Consider the following 21787-nt stretch of genomic DNA (forward strand, 5'->3'; position numbering starts at 1 on the left):
ACTGACACTACTTTGGGCAACCAGGACAGCTCCATACACCACGAATCCTACCACAGAGGTGCAAAGAGCCCTCGTCCCAGCATAGCCCTGCCTAAGGCAATCAGCACAGTGATGACAAGAGCACCTACAAACATTCTCCCCCACAGCCAGGCTTTTCTTCCAAACCTCTCACGTTTCCTGATGTATTTTTGAAGATGCTTGTAGAGATGAGCTTTCTAACAGCAGTGGATTAAGGTAGGATTTAACTTTGCTAGGCAGTGACAGAATCTGTAATCCACACAAAGCAACTCTGGTATTTTCAAGCAGAAAAACACTTCCAGTGCTTTAAAGTCAAGTCCTAACTAATCGTGACAGGTTGCACATTGCTGAGATGAAGATTTGAATACCTCCACTGAATACAGGGTCAGGACTGCTTTCAAACACGGGTGGGAGCTCTCAATGCTGCCCCTTCACGGTGCATGGTAGGATTAGACATCTTTAAGATACTGGCTTCCTCTTCCCACTGACTTTTCTGATTATGCTATTGCTAAAAGAACCCAGCTATTTCATCATAAACCCAGCTTCACTTTGAAAGTGTGAGTCAGCCCATTAATATATGCTGAAAATTTCTATCACTACCACTACACTGTTAAAAGCCTTCTTGAATTTAATCTCAGTATTAAGAAAAATAACAAAAAGGATAAGTAACAGAAGATATTGCAAAATGGGAGCCTTCTGCTTACTTCAGGGGTTTAGTTGTTTCCAACTATTGCAGCAATATGCGTGCCTTTAAAGGCATTTTTTAATATCTGGAATCTAGGTTATATTTTTAAACTATTAGGCTAGCCTTAGAAAACAGTTCCTAAAATATTTAGCTGCTGAAGTTTATACAGCCTTGGAGGAATGCTTTCAGCATCTGGCTCTCTGTCCACAGCAATGTCCACATACCTTATTGTTTATATTAGAGTAGCATAGCATAATGAAAAACAAATGGCTCGACGTGAGACCACTTCAGTTTTCCTGGCCATGCTGTCTGTGTGCGCCGTGCCCCGCGGGCAGAAGCAACGCGGCAAACCTCTCCTTTGGGCATGCAGCAGTCTGCCCTGTTCCACAGCCGTGCTTTTGTGAACCAAAGACAAAAGGACACTGCAAGAAAAGGTGGTGGTGGTGTGGGGGGGGTGTTCCCTGCTGCATTTCTCCTCTCCCCACAAGCATCCTGTAGCCCTGCAGGGGCTCAGGGCTGGGTGATAAAGACTCACAAAGGTCCATAGCAGGGAGCAATTGAGGACAAGGACACCCCAGCACCACCATAAGCATTTTGGCAACTGCAGCATTAACCTGTTGTTTCTTCTCAGAGCAAGCAGCAATCCAGTTGTGTCCACACACCCTGAACCAGGGATGGCCTGGCTCCACACCCGCGTTAGGAGGTAAAATGCAGCCCATCCCCCCAAAACTCAGAGAAGCTCAGGGGATGAGTTTCTGTGTCCTTCAACAGGCTTTGGCTCAAAACGTCCAATTCGCTCTTCAGGAGCTTTATTTTATTTAGATATTTACGGGCCTTTCCCAGAATATTGCATGACCACAAAAAAAAGCAAAGCAAATGCAGAGTTGGGTGCAGCACAGAGCAGACCTCACACAAACCAAACACGGCAACTGCTCAGGCCTTATCACTCTTTGCATTTCTCTCTTCCAAACTAAGCCCCCAGTGTTTATGAAATGTTTTTAGGGGAAATCATGCTCAAAGGCACGTCGTGCACTGGCTCTTGCTTCTGAGCCTGGTGTTTCTCACACGCCATGGCACCGCGAGACCTGCACCCCACTCCTGGCAGTGATGCCTTTTGTCGGCCCTCCCGCAGGCTGCAGCAGTGCTGCACCCCCCCCCCCCCCAGCAGTTACCACACACCTTTTGGGCATGGACATCAAGCCCAAATGTCAAAGGGGGACCAAGAAGCACCATGGTTCATGCAGCCACATGCCACGGACAGACAATGCCTGTCAAATCCTGCAACACATCTTTACACTGCAAATAAGGAATTCAGCAATAAATAAGCTCACTGTAAATAAGGACTTGGTAAATGACAGAGCTAACAGCATTCCTCAGAGCAGTTTATCAGCTGAAAATATAACGTGGGTGTCCCATACCGGTTAGGGCTCATTGCCCCAGTACACAACCACTAAAAAAGGACACACAAAAAAGCCCCTTGTGGACCAAGGGGACTGCAACCATGTGGCTACAGGATGCTCACTTCTGCATCTAAGGCATGGAGCAAAACAGCAGGGACCTCACCATACATGTCAGCAGCATAACTTTCATTACTCACATGAAACAGCAGAGGCCTAAGGAACTTTCTAGCAGAGAGAATTAAGTTCTGGGACATTTTCAGATTTAATAAGCTTAGCAGGGGGAGGAGGGGTTGGAGGAGGTCAGGGGGGAACCAGAATTTTTCAATTGTTTGTTTTCAAACACTGAAATTACTGAGCATTTCTTGTATTACTTTTTTTTTTTTTTTTTTTTTGGCATGCTATAAATTAGCAGCTTAATTTCTCTGCCTTTGTAGCCATAATAAAATGGGAACTTTCTGAAAAATGCCACGCGGGCCTCACAAGCTGCACGTCCCTGTGCAGTGGCTGGTGGCCACCCCATGCTGCTCCTTCCTCCACACAGCACAGCCAGGAAGCGGGTGCAGAGGGAGCAACATGAAACACAAGCACAGCCCTGGAGCCCTGTGAGCATGAATGTAACCAGAGCCCCTCTACACACCACAACCCAGGGTTACCACTCACAGGACTCCAGTGAAGCCCTGGCTTTTAACCTGTCTTTATCTGAAACAGTTGGTGCAGTCTACAGCAACATCTGGAGAAAGTGCAGCATCCTCAGCCATGGGGAAGGGAAGGTACGGATGTGGCCAATGCAAGCTGATGGTGGTGTGCAATGGGCACAGTGATGCTTGCAGGCATCGAGACATCCTCAGCCCTGCAAACCTGCCTAGGCATCAGCAGGTGCCTTCACTGTCTCAGCCAGCACCTTTTCTCTAGGAGAGGGGATGTGCTGCAGCAAAACGTGACCAGGAAAAATGCTTCAGGAAATAAAATGCTACAGAAGAGAAGATGATCCAGGGAAGCAGTGAAAAATGAGAGGCAAAGGAGGCTTGCTTTTGCTGAAAGGCCACCCCTAAGCAGCCAAATTAGATGTAATGACTCCCATGCAGGCCTTGTTTGCCACGAAGCTGCAGCCAGAGCATCAGTCACAGCCACACTCAACTACCATTACACAGCCTCCACCATGGTCTGCATGCTTTATGAAATTACATTCAGTGGACTGAACATAGCTTCTCTGTCCTTAAATAGCAACTGGAGCTGACTACTACCCTAACATTACAGTTTATTCATGTCCTGTGGTTTAAAGCCTATAGTAAGAGGCAGGAAAATACATAGTCCAGTGATCACTAAAGTAGTATGTAACAGTGAGATAGCTTTAACTTAATCACAATTCACCCAGCTGCAAGAGTTTACAATCATATCTGCTCTTCTTTGCTAAACCATAATGGCAAAAATACACTATAATGTATCCAATGTAAATGAGAGAGCTAATTGTGGGAGTCTGCGCGCATGCACATGTCTCAGAGGTGTCTGCGGGGCATTCATCTCCCATCTGCACAGTAACCACGGAAGGAAGCACGTGGGACACATCCTTTGCTCCTGACTACGAGTTCCACCAGCTCAGACGTGCATCAGTTTTACTTCCAAGCTCATGCTTTTAAATCATGCCCCCACCCTGGACACAAGGGCATTGGCACAAGGGATGCCAGGCAGTCCCAGCTGGTTTCCATATAAATATTTGTTCCTTGGCTTGTCCTGTGGTCTCCCTGAAGCTCAAAAAACAAGCCAGATCAGAACAGTGTGCCGAGCATTTCTGCAAGGAAAGCTCCCTGGGGCGTCCCAGCATGATTTATACAATTATTCATAACCATACAGTGACCAGACAAAAACAGATGCAGCAACGCAGGGTAATGACTCAGCTGGATTTGGACAGGCCACCGTATGTTGAAATCTTTATAACTCCTCATTCTTAACAACCACTTCACTCAGAGCTCACCATCCCACCAGCCCACTGAGCCACCTGGTCTTGTTTTTCCAATTTTAACATAAACAGTGAGAGCTGCAACATACTTTTTATCATTAATCTCCCGTCTCCAAAAAGAAATCAACATTGTGTTCCTTGGACTGTAGTTTAATAGCCGTTTTTTCATTTTGGAAACTATGCTCCCAGTATTGCAAACATCAATTTGAGCAATACCAAAATTGTGCCCACAAATTCAGATAAAATATCAGCACTGAGATACAAGCAGTGTGTTCCTTTAGGGCAGAAATCATCCCTTTCAACACACTTCAAAAATATGTAAAGTAAATAGAACAGCCAAACAGATTATTACAGAGAATAGAAGACTTTTAGAAAAACATTTAATTCCTTCATAAGTTTAGGCGGGAAGTCTGATTGATATTTGTAATCTTTTGGTGGACAGAGCTGTCATTTAATTTAGCTTGCATGACTGAAAAAATTTAATAAAAGTGTTCCACTGAGTTTTACTGAAATTCTTCGCATGTTTTTAGTAAGCCTCTGGAATACGATCAAACCTAAAATGCTGGAGAGGATGGAGACTGATCTTGCAGCTAAAATAATATTCAGAATTGCAATATACATTTAATAATCGAGCATCTACATCCAGAGTGCTGTATTGCAGAAACTCTCTGGATGCCCAGCTATGTACTGCTCCGCATCATGAAGAGGACCCTGGGAACCAAACCCAGCAGTGAAAGCCAACCTCTGGCTCTGCTAGAAACCTTTCAGAAACTCAACTCAAGCTACCAACTCAGGACTGTCCACAAAATTTTGGATGCCATCCTTCAGGAGCCTTGGTAAGAAAGAGTTTTGCAGGAGCAACGCTGTTCTTTCTCCTTGCATCATGTAAGTCGCCTACACCGACCACATGCTTCCCAACACCCAACACAAAGGCCACCATACTTCCATACTTCCCACACAACCCCTGAGATTCCCAGTAGGTCAGGTTTTTCCATTTTAAATTCCAGTCTGCTGAAAACATTGTCGGGGGGGGGGGGGGGCATATATCTTATAGCCAATCCTAACCTTTAAATTTGCAACACTGAATAATTTATGGGTGGCTTTTAAATCAGGGCAGCATCATGGGAAAAGTGCAGATTTTCACACGATACTGTTCCCTGTTAACAGCTCATTACAATGTACAGAAGTATATTCCCATTATGAAATACAGCTGGGGTTGTTTTGCTTATGAAGGTCATTATCTGATCACAAGCGAGAATCAAGGCAAGGAACCCATTTTAAAAGCCTAAAGTTGTGGACTTTTCAAAAACTCATGTGTTTTGAATTTTGTGGCCTGATCACGCACAAGCATGCAACAGGGAGAATCGATTCTCTCCACTTCCTTTGCTTATTAGTCCTAGAAATAGCATGGAAAAAATTATCTTTTATTAGCAAATATTTTCTTTATTATTTAACCAGCCTTCATCACTGGATGCATTGATGCCCTCCCCTCTGCTTTCCTATTTCCCAGCTCCGTTCCTTTCTATCCCTTCTGTGGACAGACTGCCTTGGCAGCACAGGAGCATGCACAAGCCGAAACTTGATGCAGCATCAATAGCATCAATTTTACTTGCTTCTTTCTGAGCTCTAGAGAGCTTTCTCTGTCTTGGACAGCAACAAAACACTACGCGTATTACAGAAAAACTCAATGTTCCCTGGCACCAAGTACCAAATGCCACTAAAAATAAGGGAATTTAAAGCTTTGTAAACTGTAAACACCAGGATCTGTATTTCTGCCTTGCAAGACTGGGTGCATGCATGCACGCACAGACAGGCATCACTGCCCTTCCAACACCGTTAGCCTGCGGACAGAAGAACCCATTTCAGCAGCAGGATAGTCAAACTGGCAGTTTTGTTATGGACCTTCTGGTTGGATACATCTTGACAGTACAGATGAGGCAAAGAAGAAGCCTGTTCCTAATTGTACTCCTATTTCAAGCTCAGCACAACAAGGAGCAATTGCTAATCAAATGTTAATAAACTGGAAGCAGGCTTTGGACCTGGAAAAGCCATTTTCAGTGCTTAGAAAAACAATGTGTTGGGCATGTCAGCTGTTTTATCAGCTGCTTGAAAAGCAAAATCTGCACTTCCCTGTGCTGCTGCTTCAAACCACCTCAGGTTTTGCACTGCAGAAGCAATACTCAGCAGATCAGGTCCCAGCCAGCATCACACTCCTGCTCAGGGCAAGGAAGGCTCAGAGTTTGCATCGTACTCTCCAGACACAGTATAAGTATTTTACTCTACTTTTAGTAGGCCCCTCAAAATGCTGTTTCCTGGAATAGGAAGAATCCCTACCATGCTCACCTTGGGTCCACCAGCACAGCAGGACCCCCTTTACTACCTTCACAGACTGCAGAGAAGATGCTCAGCTGTCAGTAAATCAGGTTTCCTGGTCACTCTCCTGATAGCACAAAGAAGCTGGTGACAGCACTGAATTATTGGCCAAAGGGTTGCCCTACTTTATGGATCATCAGCTTAACTCTAGATTAGCTATCAAAACTGACAATATCCCTATGGGTAAAAGAAGACAGATAAAGACCCCTAAATGCTGGAGGTAATTAAAATGAGTCCACACTGGACAGTAAATCTCTGTCAGCAGCAGAAGGGGCTGCCAAGCCGTTATGAATTGCTGCAGCTTGGTGACTGCTGGCCAATGCCCGGGACAGGATGCTCCTGTGAAGGTTTAAGCCCTCCCTGGCACCAGGATCGGCTCCCACCTGCTTTCCCTCAGTACGGGAGGTGTCACTTCCCTGGCCCCAACAAATGCTTGTTCATCACAGGGCACACATGAAAAAGAGATTACCCAGGCTTTACAACCAGCTCATTCACCTTATAGGCAGTTCCTTCCCCTTCCCCATGCAACTATTTTTGGCTTGTTTTTGTGCAGCAATCGGAAGGACCAGAACAGCACAATGCCAAGTGGGGCCGTGGAGTCCAGCCCAGCCTGCTGAGGACTTGGGGGACTCCCCATCTGCTCCCAGCTTGTGCCCTGAGCCCCACATCGATGTCAATGCTGCAGAAATATTCCTTGTGAGATGCTGCTGTTCCTTCTTCTCCTTTGTGTTCCTGATCACAAACCACCACTTCACCATCCCTTCCTACAGACCTCCTTCCACCCCCATTAAACACAGGTCTCTTTCAAACTCCACAACCAATCATTAACTTCAACACAGTTGCATCAGGTAGTAGATAATGTTTCAGCACCTTTGCTGGAGTCTGTCTGAATCTTTTCCTGCGAGAATAGGACTCCTAAAAGTTACCAGTTCTCTAGAACTAAGGTAGGAATGAAGATTTTTTTTGTTCCTGCTCCTTCTCACCAACAAAGTTTATCCTTCTACCACCATCCACAGTAGGAGATGACTTCCCTTCTCCTGCCCAACCACTCTACATCACTATACAGGAGAACATGGACCAATTTGTCCACCTGCCAAGCAGCCACCCCTCAGGGGGTTGGCAAGTGAGCAAAGGAGGGGTGTGGGAGCCTATGTGGGCCAGGACCTATCCACTGCTATTATCCATATTTTCCATATTTGTTTAGTTGTGTTGGAGCAGAACCCTGCTATGCCATCCAAAAGGCACTCAGAAAATCCTAAAACACACGTCACCAGCAGATAAAAGATCAGACAACAAGCAGTGACAAGGTAGGAGCATAAGGAACAATACAGAGATAGAAGTGGAGACAACCACCTCATCACCATCACGTCATTCAGACATCAAAGCAGAGATGGCCTCGAAGGAAGGCGCCCTCAGCCTGTTGTTACCTGAGGTCAGGATGCTCCAGCACAGGCCAGCGCCCAGTTTAAGTGGTGGGTATAAAAAACACAAGGCGGATGCACATGCACAACTTCAGAGCGTGGTGCTTTTACCTCTCAACCAAGCACACATCTGGGCTTCAGTACAGTGCAGTCCCACACCACAGCACCTCGGAAGACAGGTCGATGTTGTACCACTAATGCACCCTGAGCCACCTGCTAAAAACATTTCTCTGGGCAGGGGACCAGCACGCCGGAGGCAGGCACACAGCACAGTGTGGGTCCCTGCCACCCTCACCCACCTGCCAGCCAGCCCAGACCCGCTCACGTCAAAGCAGCTGAGAGATTTCCTCTTGGCTCAGGCTCTGGCACACATGGCTGCTCTCCGGCTGTCAGCGACGTCTGCTGGGGCTGCCTGAGAGAAGACATCTCGTCCTTGGCACCAGGTAAGAAACAGCAAGCCGAGAGCTGTGTCGGAAGGGTTTTTTTTTCCCCTTTTCCTTCTGCCACTCCACAAACAAATCTGTCCCAGCAGCTTCCTCTTTTTCCCTAAAAGCTCCCAGCAGAGAGGGAATTCTCAAATCATGTATTTTTGTGTACAATGTTGTGTTGTACAGAGGTTGCTACTAGATTACACCCCCCCCCATGACTTCCACCCCAAGGGGTACCCTGCCCTCCCAGGGGCTACTCTTTTTAGCTTTAGTGTTGCATTTGTTTTGTCCCAAGGCCCTGAAAGCTCAGAAAGCAACTGCAAAGAGCTCTGCTAAGCATCCCCAGCTCCACAGGGCTGCCACAGGGGACCCAACAACTGCCTTGCTAGCCACTTACCTACTACCAGACAAGAGAACCCTAGTGCACAGGCAATTACTGAGCTGTTGATTTCAGCAGAGATTTAAATTATGCAGGAGGAGAAAGACCCATAGCTAACAAGATTGGGGGTATCCACCACGGGAAGAGAGAGCAGCAGCCTTCCCTCCTGAGGACACACCAGGGCAGTTGGTGCCTTGCTGAGGCCTGGACACGCACTTAGGAGCTTGGGGGCCACCTCTGCCATCCACCAGCCACCATTCTGTTCCTCAGCCCTGTGCAGAAGGAAAAGCTGGGACACGGGAGCAGGGCTCTGCAGGCAGGACGGGGCCAGCACTGCTGGAGAAGGCGCCCAGCTGGAGCGGGGAGCCCAGGGCCCCAGGCCTTGCTGCCACAAGTATTTATGCACTTCACATTAAACAGGCACTCGACTGAGACAAACCAGACCAGAAGTAATCCCAGGAACGGGGGGTCTCCAGCCTCTATGGTCCCTAATTAATGGCTGATGGCTGGGCTGGCTCCTGGGCAAGGTCACCACACTCCTCTGCACTCAGAGCACGGCTGCTGCTTGCTGAAACCCAAAGAGGAGAAAATGTAACTTCAGAAACACAGCTTTTCAAGTGTCAGTACTGGCATGTGCCTCCTAGGATAGGCCTACAAACAAGAGGAAACATCCAGAGTCCATCATGGACACTGCTGATGCACTGGGGTGCAATTTATCACCATTACTGAAAGTACCCACCAAAAGCAGAGCCTGCAAGGTTCAGTATCCTGGGAAAAGCAGCAGGCAAGAGGAGCCCTGCCTGGGGTGATTCTCCCACACAGATGCACAGCCACCAGCTGACACAGCTCACCATTTAAATTAGATTTAAAACTGGTGACTTTATACCCTCCCCCAGAGAGACTCAACACTCGCAGAGGAAGCCCTGAAATGTACCTACACAAGTCTCACCCTCCACATTTAGGAGCAATGCACTGTCCGAAAAGGTCAACACTCTCGTTCCCCACTCACACGCAAGAGGCACTTGAAGGGTCCTGCCAAGAATAAAAAGTAATTTCCTGCCCATCATGAGAGGTCTTGATTACAGGACACCCATCCTCAGCCAGCTGTCCCTCAGTTCCCCTTGCTGACAGTGCTCCACAAGACAGCATCTTCTTACATGTGTCCTCAGAAAAAAACAGCTGAGCACATTTTCTTCTTTTAAATACTGTTCCCTCACAATACAGACAAGCAAGGCCATAGACAATAAATATTGCCACAACCTAACCTTCCCTGTTTGCTCTCAAGTTTTATGTGCCGCAAAGGCCATTTATTGCGGCACACGCTACAACAGCAAGAGCACTAAAATATAACCTGGCCTTTGCAGTTAGTTACATGTCAAAAGCAAGCTAAGAAGTTTAAAGAGCAAGAGCATTAACTGACAAAGTCTTCCTGAGCCGTGCTGGCTATTTACACATGCACCAACACACGCAGGTTAAAGCAGCCTTATTGACAAAGGAAAGGGTTTGCCAGAGCAGAGACCTGCCTAATTACAAACAGCTGCTTTGTCAGCAGGTGTAACAAAAGGAGCAAGATTACAAATCATTCATTACCAAAAACATACAGAACTTCTTTCACTTTCTGACTGCAGCATGGCTTGGCTGAAAGCTCACGGGGCTGCAGCAGTCTATGCTGGCAGCTACCTCCAAGGTGGGACAGAGCACTGGGAGAGGTCCCAGGAGCCTCTCCTGTTCCCTGAATCATGGTGTACAGGTACAGCTCTAGGTCCGAGCAGGGCTGTTGCAGGTGGCACAGCTCACAAACATCTTGTGCACGCCAAAGTGCAGCTCCCAGCACAGCCTCCTGAAGCCTGCAGGAAGAGAGCGGCCGGCAGGACCTCGAGATGGAGCTGGCCCAACCTGCCCAAGGCAAATCTGACTTCATTGCTTTTTCCTCCCTCCCCCGAGAACACGGCTGCTATGTGGTTACACACCACAAGCTGGAATCAAAAGTAACATTACTGTTAGCGGGCCTTTTTCTAAAGAACAAAGCAATCAGGTTTGTTCTGCGGCCAAGATGACCATAGGTTACCTTCCAGGCCTGCTCTGGAAGATGAAGATTAGCTCCCACAATCCCAATCCTCTGTCTGGACCACATTTTAAAAACCTTGACATTAAATCAAACTCTAGAGAGAAATGCAAAAATGAGAGACCTACCAGTCATCTCACCAACTCCAGAGAGGGCTGTGTGCTTCGCTACTGTAATTACATTTCAAAGAAAAGGAGCTGGGGAAAGTTTAACCAGTCCCCTGCTGAAAACTTGGCCCCCAGACCCCTCAGCAGACAAAGTGCCTCTGCTGGCAAAAGCTAAGGACCGAGGGCCATCACTTCTACGGGGAGGGAGCAACCCCTGCTTTGAGAAGCCCTCAGGCAGCACCAGACCTGGTGCTGCTGCCCCATGGGCATGCATGGGCAGCCAGGGACCACTGGAGAGGACACCCACCTTGGCCATCTTCTACTGGTCACATTACCAGGCTGAGTCACAGCACAAGGTGATATTTGAGACGATCAGCGAGGCCCAGAATAACTGTAATTAACTGTTCATTTGGTATCAACGGATCCACTTGTTTTGCTACACAAGGATTCCTCCAGGTTTGTTTCCTCCACAACAGGATAAACTCCAGTGCTGGTACAGGATATCTGGTGTTTGTTTTAAAGTGCCGCTGTGCATCAGCTGCTTGTTTTGGACACAAAGGAAAATTAGTCCCTTTTAAAGGTGTTTTTCTTCCCAGCTGATTTCCATCACATTGTTTGGAGGACACACCTGAGGCACCTGCCTCTCCGCATGATCCCCCCTGGAGCTGAAGCCACAGGGGCAAAGTTGAATCCCTTTTCTTACACAGGACTGCAGCAACGAGGGAATTTCAGGGAAGGTGAGCAATAAAATGCTATTTATGTTACCTAAATGCTCTGAATGTCAAACAAAATGATGCGGAAGCCATCCATAACACCAAGCCATCCAAGCTCAGCCACCCCCGCTTCCCGGTCTTGCTGGATTGCAGGCTGGATTTCCTTGCTGCACAGGAAAACTTCGCTGCTCCTACAGTCACAACCAAGTTAAAGAACCATTCTGATGCCAGATAAGAGGCGAAACACCACTGGTGAGCAACGTGACTACTAGATAGGAAAGGGGCATTAGTAAAAAGGAAGTACAGGTGAGGCTTTCTTTTTTCCACACAAATGCAGGAGACACGGGGCTTTACAAGTGCCTTTCCTGCATGTTCCTGAAATTCATTGCTGGGGAAGGTGAAATGGAAGTCCGCAAGGAAACAGAGTGAGTCCTGTCTTGAAAAATGACAGCTCTGTAGTCCCACTACATAGAAGTAAGAAAAAGAAGTACATGTGGGGATGGACCAAAGGACTTGGGTGCTCTGAGGAAAATCTTACAGTGAATTATTTTCTCCAAGAAATGGACAATATGGGGCTTCTAGGATGCTGACAGTTTTGCTACCGCCTTCAATAAAAGCAACAGGTCAGTAACAGACAGCAGTCTTAACTTCAGCACTCGGGAGATGCTCAGGTCCTCAAGCACAGCCAGGTTCTAGCATCACTGAGCACAGCCAGAAATGTGACTATTTACCACCCTTTCCTTACTTAAAATGGGAAATACCTCACATTCCACAGCAAATTTAACTGCCGCAAGCAGTAAAAGCATGGGGCTTAACAGTGCACCCGTTACGCTCCTCCATGTCGTGCAAGACCATATGTAAAAACAGCAAGAAACTTCAGCAGACAGAGCCCAGATTACAAGTTAGCCAGTTACCGTCTGTTTAAAAACACACGCACAAACACCGACTTCAATTAATCTCGGGCTGTTAAAGAAAACCCATTTAGGGTGACCTACGGGTACAGCGTTCCCACAACAAACCCGATAAAGCAGGGATGTTTGCAGATACAGCCCTGACGCACGATAGCTGGCGCAGGCAAGCGGTGCTTCATGCTGAAAGCAAGAAGGAGGGAAAGAATGTTTTTGGATTTAAAAACCTTCCAAACAATAAAATACATTAAAATTTAATTATGTTCTAGTTAGAGAGGGTCACACTTCCCCTGATTTAACTGGCCTGGCAAAATCCTGTAATTGCCACTTCCATATGGACTTGGAGGCTGCAAGAGAGCATTTACAGTGGTGTGTTAACAAGAGCTGAGGCACAGCTCAAAAGGACAACGTCGTTACTCTTTAAATACCAGGCCTAGACTTGGTGGAGCTATAGATTATTTTGTGCAGTAAAAGAGGAATTAAGTGATCCATTCCAAAATGCATTTATCATTAAAATAAAAATCTTCTGTCATTTTATTTAATAGCCTTAGTAAGAAATAATTGCAATGTCTGGTTGCTTTCAACAACATGTGGTTTTAATATTTTAATTGTTACAAACTGTTTAATAATGTCGAACAAAAGGCGTGTCCAATTATTGTGTTTATTAACTTTTCTTTTGAGGACTTGATAAATTATATTACACATATACAGTGCTTCAGATACTGTAGTGTTAACTTACTAAATTTGAAAGTGGAAAATCAGCCAACAGTGACTCGTTTTGGTGCAACTTAAATATTGTATTTGCAAGTGACAAGCATTATGTATCACTTCATTTAACAATCTAGTAGTTTGTGCATTTTTCTAATTATTGTGCTGCTTTATCTAGCTAGGGAATTAAACTACGATGGGAATAATAAACCTCACAAAGCCTAACAGGCCACAGAGAGACATGATTCCACCGAATCTGTCAAAGCCACAGATTTTTTTCTGAAGGGGAACTATATTCCTGAAAAGTCCTCAGCTCCCAGGGTCTCCCACAATAGACTTAATAGTTTTCCCCACTTTGAGCCGGCTGGGACAGCACCTGGCAAGGCTTTTCCCGGGACTTGACAACTCCCTTGGAAGCACCCACCAGGGTGAGCCACCTCCGCACGCCAGCTCTTGGGGCACCCCACAAGGACAGCTATCTCCATACCAGTCACAGGTTTCCCCATGCAGGGACCAGATCCGACCCCTCTGCTGCCCAAGAGTGGCCCCCCACCACCGGTCCCCAGTGCTCGGACACACTCTGTATTTTGAGCGAGAGGCCTGAGACGCGTTTGGGCATCGCGCTGTTCCCAGGCCTATTTTGTTTACATTTGATTCAATCAAGTTGTGGCCTTTTGGCCTCTTTCCAAATTAACTTCTGGGTGACCTCCGCTGTGCCCTCTCCCAGCAGCAAGGCCTCCGAGAAACAGGCCATTAAACCTACAAACAAATATTGGATATATTGCTTGATCAAGCCAGCTTCAAACATAGCTATTTAACCCCCGGCACATGCTTTTGCAAACTAAGTATATTTTGTCTTCAGTCATTCACCCTTCTTTGCCTACTTTTTTTTTTTTAATTCCGTCTAGAGCTCCGTGTTTTACTGCCTCATAAAACTTCAAAATTTTGTTCTCATCCTCCCGTAAACCCCACGAAGAGCAGCGCAGGGCCCGTTCACACGGATCTCGCTGCAGGGCTGGGTCTTTACACCGAGCACATGAAGAAAGGCAGCAAGATCCTACCCTGTGGATCAGCCATAATACTCCAAGAAATTGTGTGTTCCCCCTATTTCCAAGGAAATAAATCAAAGTTGGTTTCTCAGGGTCTGTGAAAGCATATAGCCTGGACTCCAATCCCCAAAGGGTTGGTGTTTTTTAATATTTTTTTTTTCCAAGAGCTTATATGGTAGTTGGATTTCTGGCTAGAGAATATGCAATATGATAAAAACACAGCCCCTATAAAGGGCAATAAATTACAGATTGTTTGATGTGGAAACCAAAGAACTGTCAAACTCCAGTATATCTGAAATATTCTAAATGAGCCCTTAACTCCAGTGTCTGGAAATGTACAATATGTTTCCAGACCCTTCAATCTTGTAAAGGCCCATCTCCCCCACTTAATTTTCCTTTTATGGATTTTATTCTTCATTTTTAGTGGATTTTTTCCCCTCCTCTTTCAAAACTGTGCTCTTCCTCTTCGAGATAGTCCTATGATAAACAATAGGAATTATCTAACTGTAGAAAGGAATCAGAAGTGGGCCCAAGCTTAATTTTTAGGAATGCTATTTTGTCACAGACTTTGTATGGGATGTCACCTCCTCACTTCATCTGCCCACTCACAGAACAGGGACAGCTACTGCTGCGGCTCACTGGGCCGCTTTGCAGGTAAGTGCAGTAAGGACAGGGGAAAGCATCTGGATAGAAATGGTGTCAGAGCCCTCCAAGCACCACAGGGAGTGCACAAGCAAGCTGAGGACAGAGAGAGAGAAAAAGGAGATCCAAGAGCATCACACTGGCTGATCCAGTACCTGCAGTCTCCATCCCAGCTGCACGCTTGCATCAGCATCACCCAGGTCCACTCACCCAAACCTTTCTTGGTCAGAGGTCACTGACAGAGCAGAGCATCCAAGACATGGGACATGAGGCACGATGGCTTCCACCTCCACACATATCTGTTAAAACTTGAACTCATCCCCATCTGTCAGCCATCCCCGTGGGGAGGGGAAACTTGAGTGACCAGAGGAAATAACTCATTTGCACACTGCTTTTTGCCTAGGGTTGCTATCAAGTCACAAAGAAACTGAGCAAGACCTTGTGCTGACGATGAATAACCTCTCACTTCCAATATAGTTTCATGTGTGGGATGAGTGAAAACCCTTCTAGCCAGAAACAGACCCCATCCACTCTGGGAAATAAAAGTTAGGAACCAATTCCAACTCATTTTCCTGAAGGCGACCCTTGGCCTCCCAGCTGAGATAACAATGCTAATATTTATGGACGGGCTATTCCTGCCTCTGGACACAGAGCAAAAATAACTCAAATCACAACTTGGTAGACACATCTAACAGAACTGAAAAAGGAATCTTTGCTTCCAATACAGTAATAACAAACCATCTCGCCCACCAATGCGAAAAAAAAAAATAGCACCACCCACAGTCACACATGCACACAAAAAAAAAGTGGTCTGGAGTTCTGATGTGATGAGTAGGCATCAGCAATTGTGACTCATCCAGAAAGAACTGACCTGAGACAACACACCACTCAGACAGCCATGCTTCATTCATTTATTTATCTTAGCTTGATAAAAGATGCTTAGACCAAGCTAAAACAATCTGGCAATCTTTTTGACTTCCCTTTCTCTATGGGTTAAGTTTTCTGTACTCTTTTTAGTCACTGTGCATTTGGTTCTAATGCACAAATAACATTCTCAAACTGGAAAAGTTTGAAAAGGTTTTCTCATATATGCATATGCTTACACAGATTCAGTTTGAGAAGATAAGAACTCCTGAGCAAGCATTATTTCCTCCCTCATACAACATATTTGCCAAACTCAAGCAAACTTGAAAATTTGGTGTACTGATGAAAGAACACACATTTTTCAGCAGCATGAGCAGCCTGAAGTAAACTGAAGCCAAAGCACCAGCAAGCTGCAGACATTGGCAAAAAAATACAAGAAAATGCTGTGGAACTCTAACAAAAATTGCACCAACTAGCACGTTTCCTGAGTCTACCAGTATGAATGAAAACTGACCTGCATCTCCAACACAAAAAAATGGGGAGGATTTCATTAAGTTGTGCTCGACAAATAATATACTGGTAGTCACATGGGAAACCAGTTTAGAACTCTGAGCGCTACATGAATTCTTTTTTTCCAAAAAGACTGAATGTTTGCAAAACCTCAGAAACCACTGTCCAGTGACTTTGGTAGATACAGAGTTTTTCACCCTTCCCAAGCCTAGGAGCCCACACTTTCCCAGATCTGAAACCAACACCTGAAAAACAACTGTAATTCATCCAGAGTTGTTCCTTCCACATTTCCTACTCTTTAGCATCCAAGATGTGTTCCAGATGTGAAGCAGATCACAAAACTTCAGCAGGCCAAGAAAAGAAGTGTGATGGTGAGCTCTGCCACCCAAAATCCCTAATTTAAGTAACATCCACAGTTATTTTACCAGTACATAAGCTGCTTACCACTGATCCTCAGCGTGAATAGCTAGGTTCATAACTAACTTTCACAAGTCACTTTACATTTCCTCCTGATTTTATTCTCATTTCCCCTCCTTCTCAAACATAACTTCACAGGAGGGGTTGATTTTTTTCAAACTCTTACAATTTATGCCATCCAAATCAAAACAACTCATCTGCTCCCTGCAATGCTACAACTTTCCAGTCTGATACTGCGAACAAGGGAGAAAGCTGTAAAAGACCACGACTGAGCTGACCACGTTCACCCACTTACCCCTATTCTTCTCAGAGCAGGAGCTGACACAGACAGGCTGCTGCTGTAAACAGCTACATTCAGCCAAGTTATGTTTACCCAGGGTCCCTCGTTCCACAAAGCTTAGCTCCTCAGCAGCCTGAACTGTTCAGCGAAGACCTAACTTGACCCAATCTGGCAGCCAGCGTTTCACAACCACTTTATGTCAGCAGTTTCAAGTACGCTAATAACCATGTTTTGTTCAGTGCGACTTTCTCACTGTGAACGGCAAAATATCATTATCACCTGCAGGTTGAAGCCTGCCCTCTACCCCATTTAATAGGGAGCTGATTATGCTATTCTCTCTCCCCCCCCCCTTAATAATTACAGGCTGTGGGCAGATGGCACAGCTTTTCCATGCAGGAAGGCAGAGCAGGCTGCGCTGCCATCGCCTGTTCCACTTGCTGGGGTGCTCTCGGGGTCCCAGTGGCCCCAGTGCTCCCAGCCAGCGGCCGGTGACGTGTGCCTGCCCTGTGGGGCTTCGGCCAGGAGCTGCTATCACAACAGCCCCTGGCACCCGCGGGAGCAGGAAAGCAGAGGTTAGCAGAAAAGTCGCTAAGCCAGCAAATTCAGGCAGATCAGCCCTCACAGCCCACCAGCCGGAGTGCAGCTGGGCTTTACCATGGGAAGCTGCCACTGCTGAAAGCATCGTGCTGGAGCAAACCTGGACAAGATCCCCACCAGTAAAAGCTCTCTTGAGGGAGACAGGGCAGCTCAGCCATGTTAAAGACAGCGTTATGACCTGAGTATTTTTCCAGCAAGACCCCAATGCTGTATGTTCCCAGAGAGTACAGAGGTCCAAGCTGCCAGCCTCCTAGAAAACAACCCCTCTGAGAGTTACACAGTGACAGAGAGCAGAGTCCAGAGCCAGACCCCAGCCCAGCTGGGGGACAAAGGCAGGGCTGGCTCGAGTCAATACTGTAGGAGAGCTCTGGGAGGTTAAACCCTCTCCCTGCAGCACTCACACTGTGTGAAAGGCAGTTTCCCTCACACAGCTCACAGCCATTGCCAGCTGAACGCAGCGCAGAGGTGTCACTTAATCCCTTGGCAGCAGTGGGGCTTCACAGACTTAACCTGGCCTGGCATGATGGGTAGAGACAAGATACTGCTTGTCCTTGCAATGATGCCAGGTCTGAGACCGTGGGAAGGAAGCTCCCTGCCTGGCGAAGAGGGTCTCATCCAGCTCTGCCACATCCCCATTAAACAGTAACTTGCTTTGACAGTGATTAGGAGCAGACATCCAAGGACACGCAGCAAACTAACAACTGACCCTCCATTCCAGCCATGAGCAAAGGCAAAGAACATTTCAACGAGAGCTGATGTCAGACGTGCCACATAGCACCTTGTGCTTGTGGATATCACAGCAGCACCATCTTCCCACCGTACCAGGGATGAGCACCTACCAGAAGTGCACCACAAGGACGCATCCAGTGCCTGGGAACAGGCTGAGCCCAAAGGGCTGCACCATGCATGCCCTGTGGCTCCTGTTTTGCCCACAGGCTTAAACCAGGACCTGCCATGCATGCCTGGTACCAAGCCGGGCCAAAGCAGCACCTGCTCTCCACCCATCTGCTGAAAACAGAGCTGCCCAGGGTTGTCTGGCTGAGCCCGAAGAAAGTGTGGGGGAGGCCAGACTGATTTGGAAACCACCCACTCTGGAGTCATCCCCTGCTGGCACGCCTGCAACAAACCTGGTTGATGTGTTTCAGCTTGTCAATAATCTGGCTGATCACTGGCTCAGGACTTTTCATCTTCACCTCATGGTTGCCAGGGTGAGCTTTTACTCCGTTCCTTGTGATTTGGGGGCTGTATCTGTGGAATGAGAGAATGTGGAAAGTATCTGTGAGAACAGAGGAGACCACGATGTGACAGGCTAACACAGGAGATCTTTAAAGTTCAGTACAAACGAGAGTATTCCCAAGATAAGAACCGGCCCTTTCCAAAATTGAGAGAATAAAACAGTTAATAATGACACAGGAAAGGCAGAAGATTCCTGTATATATTTCTGCTCTGCCTTTGCAAAGCAGCAAGATGATGTACTTGATCACTTGAGGACAATGAAGTCCTTTCCAGTCCATTAGTAACCAAGGAAGACGTTAAACAATATACAACAGGGATAAATATTTTCACATAACTTGCACCCAAGAGTCCTAAAAAAGCTGGCTGAGAAATTCTGGCTTGCTCATGTTTGTTTAAAATAAATCTTGGCAGACCACAGAGACTCCAGTACAAGAGTGGTAGTGTGCCCACAGCCAAAAAAAAATGAGTGGGATGACCCAGTTAACTGCAAGCTGATTAGTATAACATCAACCCCTTGCAAAATAATGACTATCACTGATGTGTGATTTCAATAATAAAGAATTAAAGCATCAGAATATAATTAATGCTGTCAACATTGCTAATGGAAAATAGGTGTTGTCAAACAAACCTGATTTCAGTCTTTGATGAGATCCAGCCTTGGGGATCAAAGTAACAGCTTCAACACAGAACATACCTTGACTTTGGTGCAGTGCTGGACTCTGCACCACACGATATCCTGATTTACACGGGTACCACCATGTCAGTAAAGCATGCGTAAAGCAAATTAAGAGCTGGCTGAGACCACCAGAGACAGCCTCCATGGGCACCCTCCCCAGGCAGCTTGCAGGGATGCTGTGCTGAGGCGGGTGGCCAAGCCAGCTCTCAGTTTTTTCATCAGCAACTAAGAAAGCAGTGTAAATGCACTGCTGCCAAATCTATGGAATGGCAAAGTTTACCAGAGTGAGGAGAAGGGGGAAAGACAGGGATCACAGCATATTTTGCTTTGGAGGAAAGCACTCCCGCACCTGGTACCTGGGTAATAGCTTGTGCCACTCAGGATGTGAGACAAGCAGCCTGCACCAACCTCAAACTGGGCTTCAGGACCACAGTAAGTGGCTGTTACCATTTACTGCTCACAGCCAGGGCAGCAGCACACTGCTGCCTTCCTGAGCTGCGGGTTGTTTGTGTTCACTGCAGCCCCAATTACTGGCCCCGGTACTGTAAAAACACAAACCAAGCCCTCATCTCCAAGAGCTGACAGCCCAAGCACACGCTGCCAAAACCCGGCACAGCCTACGAAAGCAAGATTTCGGAGATAACACCGAGCATCAGTCTGCTTTACTGTATGTTTGTTTTTCCGGTGCCGTGGGTAAACTTGATGAGTATTCCTTTCTGTGCCTCATCTCCTGCATGTCGCATCCGTACCCAGCTCCCAGCACCAGCCCCGGTGACTGCCCCCACCTGCCAGCTCCCCTTCCCCTCCCCACTACTCGGTCCTTCACCATGACAGGCAGCTCATCTCCCACAGGCTTTGTGGAGGAAGCAGGACATCAGCAGGGATTAAATTGAGGGGAGGGAGATAGGAGGGATGGTGGGGCCAGCTCAGGGAGAACGCTCTGCTGGGGGAGAAAGCAATAGGCACAAGGTTATTCATCCACATGAGCTGTTGGGGTACACAGAAGGTTTTGTGGGTTTGGCTGCACTTGAACTCTTAACTAACAATGAGAGAGTCAGACATGCAGGGATATAAAGCCTACTGCAGATTTACACTGGTAGAGCAGGAACCTGTTCCCAGCCTGAAACATTCACATCATTCCAAAACACTGAGGTTGATTTCCACTCTGAGGCTTTTTCAGAGCATGAGTTACCCATCCACGAACGCTCAGCACTCCAGCTGCACCCCACTGGACTGCGCACTCCCCATACACCAGGCACTGTTCCAGCAGGTACAAAACACAGCTACACCTGAGACATAAGAGCTCCCAGTTCAGGAAAGCGCTTAAATGTGCTGTCAGAGGTTTGTCCTAGGCTGAAAGCTAAGTGATTTGTAGAACAGGGGCCAAAGCAAGGCAGGCTTGGACACCAGACTGAAGCAAGCCATGGCCAGCCAAAGCCTGGCTTCCTGCAGCTCAGCCAGCGGTGGGACCGTGGGCTCAGAGCACCATCTCGTGGGAAGACAGCGCTGCCGCAAGCACACATCGGCTCTGGTCTGCAAATAGTTGTGGACTTTAACCTTTTGCAGGGGAATAAGGCACTGGAAGCAACGAACCATCAAACCTGCTACTTTTTTTGTCACAGTGTCACCTAATGCTACTGTGCCAGGCTGACAAACACATCTAGCGACTGAACACTAACATCTATAAAAACTTTTTAGATTTTTAGTGGCTTTTTAGATGCCAAAGAAATTTCCATTTTTGGTGTTGCTGTGAATCTAATTCAAAAACATTGACAGAACTTTAAAACACATTGCTGAAAAGTCTCCTGTGGTTTAACCAATTTAACCAGTAGGATCAATCTCCCACAGGTTTTAGTAAGAGCAGAACCGTGCCCAGTTTGGTGCATGCCTAAATTATTACAGTCTCTCTCCTAAGCCGTTTTACAAAGAAACTTAATAGCTTGGTTTTGAGTGGGCGAAACACCTTCTGAAATCCAGGCAACAACTGCCAGAAAGAATTTCTGTAGCCTACACAATGTCACATAGGAGGGAGGAACACAGCTACTGCAGGTCAAGGTAACATGTCCAAAGACAGGACTTGTTCTGGAGAAGGCGGAGACCCCTGCGCATCCTCGGAGTCATGAGGACATCAGACCTCACTCCCCAAGGGACAAGTCTGGGGGAGAAGGAAGCAAACCTCAAAGTGCTTGCAGAAGGAACTCTGCTTAAAACAGTCCCACTGGGAAAGCAGAGTGCCACCGACTGCTGTTTCTCACCTGGCAAGGTATGAGGGGACATAATAGGCCCCAAATGAACCCTTTAGCTCATTGTACATAATTTGAAGCAGCACAGCAGCGGGCTCTGCAAGCTGCACA

The 21787-nt window shown here is 46.9% G+C and overlaps 1 protein-coding gene across 1 annotated transcript in view; it reads right to left on the bottom strand.

Annotated features, from left to right (window-relative positions):
• GPC3 (glypican 3) overlaps window positions 1-21787 on the bottom strand; it is a 145708-nt gene that overhangs the window by 27567 nt on the left and 96354 nt on the right. Inside the window, exon 6 of the mRNA XM_032196473.1 lies at window positions 18649-18769. Coding sequence (XP_032052364.1) covers window positions 18649-18769 — 121 coding nt within the window. The remainder of the gene's footprint in view (window positions 1-18648; window positions 18770-21787) is intronic.

The sequence above is a fragment of the Aythya fuligula genome, chromosome 13 (genome assembly GCF_009819795.1).
Source record: "Aythya fuligula isolate bAytFul2 chromosome 13, bAytFul2.pri, whole genome shotgun sequence".
Classification (NCBI taxonomy): Eukaryota; Metazoa; Chordata; class Aves; order Anseriformes; family Anatidae; genus Aythya; species Aythya fuligula.